Source organism: Alosa sapidissima, chromosome 24 (genome assembly GCF_018492685.1).
Source record: "Alosa sapidissima isolate fAloSap1 chromosome 24, fAloSap1.pri, whole genome shotgun sequence".
In the NCBI taxonomy this organism is placed as follows: domain Eukaryota; kingdom Metazoa; phylum Chordata; class Actinopteri; order Clupeiformes; family Clupeidae; genus Alosa; species Alosa sapidissima.
In genome coordinates, this window is record NC_055980.1 from 2,175,001 (window position 1) to 2,180,718 (window position 5,718).

Sequence of the window (5,718 nt, forward strand, 5' to 3'; positions counted from 1 at the left end):
ATACACTAGGTCCACATCCCGTCACACCATCCCCATGTCATATAATCCAATATGATGTGTACTGTATGTCAGCACCTGGTTGAGGTAATAGTAGGTCTCAGCCCCTTGAAGATAAAGATCTTGTTTGTTCCATTCCTTCATCCCTGCCAGCATCTCATAGAAGACATGGTAATTTCTCTCCTCATTGGCCTGGGGCAATTATCACAGCAATATCAAAATGTATTACGCAAGACACCCTTACAACAACAGCCATTATGGGATAAAAAAAACTGTACATGCAGTTAAGTGTCCAAATGCAGTTCCACGTCCAAAATACTGAAAATATGAACACTAAGAAATTTGCTCTGCAATGCTGACACTCAAATAACTGCAGTTTTGACACTTGAAAGTGTATGGTTGAACTGTTAATGCTACAACTGTTTAGACCATACTTCTATGATAAATTCTATGCAAAATTACATGTTTACATCAAACTTTTGTTTTTGTGCAGTCTGACCAAAATATATATTCTGAAACTGTAAAGGACACATGTAGTGAAAGACAATTACATTACCTGGAAGACAACACGTGATTTTTCAAGTAGATACTTTGATAGCGAAGTACCAACCACAACACCACTGTCAAGAAATCAACGTCAGAGTTTAGGTTTAAGTTTAGAGGAAGAAAATTTCACTCACATTTTCCATCTTTAGCTTCTTACAACTTACTGGCAAATATGGATGTGGAGGTACTTGCCAAAACGACTCGAGTTGTTGTTCAGAATAGTCTTGGCATTACCAAAACTCTCCAAAATGGGTAATACATCCATAGGCTAAAATATATGAAAAGATAAATTTGCTTGTTTTCAGTCTGTATATGACTACTTATACATAGATCATGTTCATTTCCGGATTAAAAGTCAAATACTACACTTCACCTGCCGGAGGTTGTCATTTCTGCCTTGGTACATGGCATTAAGGTAGTGTACAATTAGCTTGGCTGCTTCTGTTTTCCCCGATCCACTCTGACCACTGTATAAGAAAAGCTAGTATCAAATTGCAGGTGTATTCTGTGGTATCCATGGAGGAAATGCCCGTATGAATGAGACTGCATGTTTCACTTTCCCCCGTTAAAAAGGTTTTTTTTGTTTTTAAACATCCCATAGGATAATGTATGGCATACTGTACATTCCATTTCATTCCATTCCATTGTCATTCCTTGCTTTAATTCCCTTCTATTTGATAAATATTTAATTAATTTTAATGCATCCAATACATAGTCCTAAACACCATGACAAGGCTAGTTTGAAGTTATTTTAAATTTCCCTTCAGTTAGTCATGTAACACCAGACTACCAATGTCTAATACAGTTGAATGTCCATGACAATGGTGGGGCAGGGAGGATCTTAATTGGGGGTAACATTTTGTGAAAATGTGGGTAACATTTTGTGAAACTGTTTCCTTTAACAAAGGGTGAACTAAAAGATGTTTGCCTGCACATTAGATTTTATGACCCTACTGATCTCCTCAATCTCCATTCTATCCTAACCTAGAATGAGTCTACATATCAACGCAGGATTACAGAACGAATGCTTTAAAATTATCATCGAATCTAAGTATTAACTAATGTTCTCCAAAGCTACTTACAATGAAGTGCAAGAACATGCATTTCATCAGTGTTCTGCACCTTATAACGATGCACTGCTCTTGGGATGATTGTTGAGACTGTCTGAAGGCTGCATCCGCAATCGCATACACATGGCTGAAAAGATTCATACACTGATAAAAATAACATGAATGTGTAGAACAGTTGTATCCTCATCATGCATATACTAAGTCTACTTACGGAGGGTTTCTCTGCTGCTCTTTAGACTGGTACTGTTGTCTGAGCTCCTCCGTGTACATTTGAAGGGGCTTGAATGGGTTTACTGACAGTAACATGTTTCCTATATAGGTCTGTGAATGGTTAATATAATATAATTTGAATATTTAAATGAGAAATTCAGATTGAGGTGAAAAAATGTCCCTGCTACTGAGAAATAAGGTAATAGGTGTTCATGCTTACATAGATAACGTCCCGATGAAACCTCTTCTTCAGATTCAGCAGGACAGAGCTCTCACATATCTCACTGGAGACAAACATGTAGTCAGATTTGGTGGGGAGTTTGTGAAAAATCAGGGACAATATTACCAAGCACATACAGATATATTGTATTGATTAATGACAGGAGAGAAAGGCAGAGGGAGAGAGAGGGAGAGAGAGAGAGGAAGAGAGAGAGAGAGCATATGTACTGTAATACCATAATGTACTAGAAAAAGGGCAACTGGAACACTCACTCTAATTGTGATAGATCCTCCACCTCATCTACCTCGACAGCGTGACTACTGCCTGGCATTAGCACCTACAGCTCAAAACATGAAGAACAGGGAGGTGCAAGAGGAACGGTAGAAGAGGCATTAAAACCTGACATACCATTACCATTAATTATGTGAGTCAGTAAGGAGAATGGCAAATGTAGCTACAGGTGAAAGGCCCATGCACTTCATGTGTACCTGGGTGCTGTTTAGTTTGCTCTCCAGCATGTTTTGTGTGGGATCCTCTGATTCCCATGGTCCTCTACCATTGTCCGAAGGGACGGTTTGAGCCCTGTCGTCATCCTGATACACAGTCCACTTAGTTAGCTTCTCAACAGTCTGGTGAGGCAGCAGACTCTCTGTCCTCAACCAGTCCTGAGGGTCACCAAACGCTCCATCATTGAGAGACCAGTGGACATCAGGGGAAGAGGAGAAAAGGCCGTCCCCCATGAGCTGAGCCACCTCTCGGTCAGCTTCTTCTTCGTATATAGAGGAGTCCAATGCCTGTCCATGCCCCTCATGGCCTGCAGACGGGGCAGCCATACTCCTCTCTCCGTCCTCTCCATCCTTGATATGTGCTGTTTTCAGACCGCCTGCTAGTATAGGCTTTGACAAGGACAGTTTGGACAGTTTGAACTGTGAAGAGCCTAATTTGTCTCTCGCTGCCTGCAGGACACTGGCTCCCTCGTTGTTGTTCAGTGTTACTTTCTCCTCCTTGTCCTTTGTCGGTGTTGACACATGTTCTGTGCTTTCATTTCTGCTTGGCTTACTTTCTGGAACATTCTTTTTAATCGATTTAAGAATGCTGAGATCTGGCTTTGCGGGAAGCACCAGACGCGCACCTGGTTTAGGGGGCCTTGGCTCAGTTGGGACTTCTGTTCCTCTGTTTGCAAAAGTAGGTGTATTTCCTTGCAACTGGCCCCTTTTATTCATCCTTGGAAATACTATTGCATATTTGGCATCCCCAGCATTGGTCTTTTCATCTTGACCACTCTGGGTTTCACAAGGTGATGATATAGGATCCTTAGACTGACCAGCAGTATTTTCCTGGGGCATGGAGTTTTTCTGTCTATTCCTCCTACTGGCTACTCGCATAGCCATTCTTTGTTGAAAAAAGCTCTTCTTGCTGGAGGAGCCACTCTTTTTCTTGGATATGTGCACTACAAGCCATTTTGATACTCCAATGGCTTGTGTGATTGCTCTCATCCTCCGATGTATGTTGCCACCTCGTGGCATTTTCTTCTGTACCCAGCCAGACATACGGCGCAATGTGGTCATGCCTTTCTGTTTTGATGACTTAGAGGTCAGTTTTGCGAATTTCTGAACTGGCTTAAGGTTCTCGGTCTGGCCAGTAGCTTGTTTCATTTGTATGTCCTCTCCAGTTTCTTTTGATTTAGCTGACTCCTCATTTACATCTGGGGTTTCCTTGTTATCTTTTCCCTTTCCTTTCATGGTCATCATAAAAAGAGATTTGGTGCCACTGACAGCAGATACTTTTGCCTCTCGCTCTTTGTCTGTCTTGGTCAATGACTTTGTTTTATTTGCCAACTGAAGAATCTGAGATTTTCCTTTTACTGCTTCAGCCTTACTCAAACCTAATCCCTTAATTTGTAGGGCCTTAGAAACTGAAGGACCTTCATCTGGTTTATCCTTTTTTTGCAGCATCTTAGATTTGAATGCAATCTTCTGCCCTAGACGTTGAGATGTGATATGTTGTGCCCTGGAGTGCTTTTTAAAGTCTCTAGGCTCCCCTGATGTCTTAGGTTCTATTCTGTCACTTAACTCTTCCTCTGTCAGTAATTCTTCTTCACTGCTAATTGGTGTCTCCACAGCTGCTGCTTTCCTTGAGGATTCTTCAGCAGCACTGCTGGTTATATCCTCACCTTGTGCATCCCCGTCCTCCTCCGATGTCCCCTCTACTTTCCTCTCTTTGTCTGCCTCCCCACTGCTGTCTTCACTCAGCTCAGCTGGAGCAGACTCCTCCTCTTCACATGCCTCTACACTTTCTCTCTCAGAGCCGTTCTCCTCACTCTCCTCACTCTCCTCCTCTACTTCCACCACTTTGACATTTTTCCTTTTGGCAAACTTTGATGGTTTACTCGTCGCCTGTCCAGTTTTCCTTTCAGGCTTGTTGAGGATCTGTTTGGATTTGGCATTCTTGCCTCTACCCGTGGCTCCTTTTTCAGTGACGACGTTGCTTGTCTCCTTCCTCGTTGATATCATGCCTGGCTGGCCTTTCAGTTTTAGTGCTTGCTTTGGGGTTTGCATCTCTTTTTTTGTCTTCTTTGGCTCTTTGGTCTGTTTTTTCTTCCAACCCCGCTCCTCTTTCTTCTTCTCTGTGACATCCTCGTGTGCAGATAAGGAATCATCATCGGCATCAATACATCCCTGAACCTCTTCTCCACTTGCATTTTTGGGGACCCGCCTTTCCTGCCTTCTTATGTTGCTTTGCTTCAGGTGTTTTGTTTTTTTCTCTTTTTCCTTCTTTACCTTGTTGTTTTCCACCCATGCTCTTCTGAAGTGTTTTTCCAGGAGACATCTCTGCACCCCGAGTTCATTAAATGTTAAAACAGCCCTGTAAAAGTGGGGCAAGAAAAACAGGACAATGAAAACATACAAGCATAATATTAAGACTGAATATGACTGGGATCATTGGTTTTACCGCATTTAACTAACTGTAGTGTACAAAAGTACTTTGTTTGTGTACCTATGTGGATTCCAAGCTTTCAAATAAATAGTGAAATTAAAACTGCAAAAGCACACCCTAGCTGACTGTGTCTGTTGGTTTGATCTGGATCTCTTTCTCAATCAGTCATCGTTAAGACAAAGTTTCACGTGCTACACCCTCTCTGACCCTCTCTGTAGCAGAATTCAGTCTGATAATCCCAGTGAGACAATGACCCATTTTCTAAAGGTCTAACCTTTACAAGGCACAACAACAGGAATAGAAAATACATGTCCAATAAATCAAATACAGAATAAATGCAGTTTGACAAAATGGATACTTGTGCATGCAAGAAAATCATATTTTTATCCAGAACATCAATTTTCTGTACTCTAGAAAGGGAAAATTCACATCAGTGTAATAATGCTTACCAGATTTCTTGGGTGAGCCACAGGCATGATGGACATGTTGAACTCCAATCCTGCAGCGAGACACAAAGTCTGCACACTCACACTGAGATGCTAAAAGCACACCCGCAGGCACACTGGGCGTGCACACACACACAAACAACAAATACTCCAGGAGCATGAATAATTTAAGTTTGCTGGATGGCCCATACCATTATGTGGCCATTCATGATGGCAGCTGTTAGGCAGAAACAGGTAAGGGGAGATGCTGTGCTAGGAATGTCACAATACCTGTTGACATATGAGCGAAATA

At 41.9% G+C, this 5,718-nt stretch overlaps 1 protein-coding gene across 1 annotated transcript in view; it reads right to left on the reverse strand.

Annotated features, from left to right (window-relative positions):
* The window catches only part of myo15b (myosin XVB), a 36,719-nt gene extending 32,689 nt beyond the window's left edge, over positions 1 to 4,030 (reverse strand). Inside the window, exons 1-9 of the mRNA XM_042082598.1 lie at positions 2,532 to 4,030; positions 2,316 to 2,380; positions 2,044 to 2,107; positions 1,825 to 1,934; positions 1,666 to 1,740; positions 917 to 1,010; positions 708 to 811; positions 554 to 617; positions 76 to 189 (exon numbers count right to left, since the gene is read on the reverse strand). Coding sequence (XP_041938532.1) covers positions 76 to 189; positions 554 to 617; positions 708 to 811; positions 917 to 1,010; positions 1,666 to 1,740; positions 1,825 to 1,934; positions 2,044 to 2,107; positions 2,316 to 2,380; positions 2,532 to 3,998 — 2,157 coding nt within the window. The 5' untranslated portion in view covers positions 3,999 to 4,030. The remainder of the gene's footprint in view (positions 1 to 75; positions 190 to 553; positions 618 to 707; positions 812 to 916; positions 1,011 to 1,665; positions 1,741 to 1,824; positions 1,935 to 2,043; positions 2,108 to 2,315; positions 2,381 to 2,531) is intronic.
* Between the last annotated feature and the right edge of the window lie 1,688 nt (positions 4,031 to 5,718).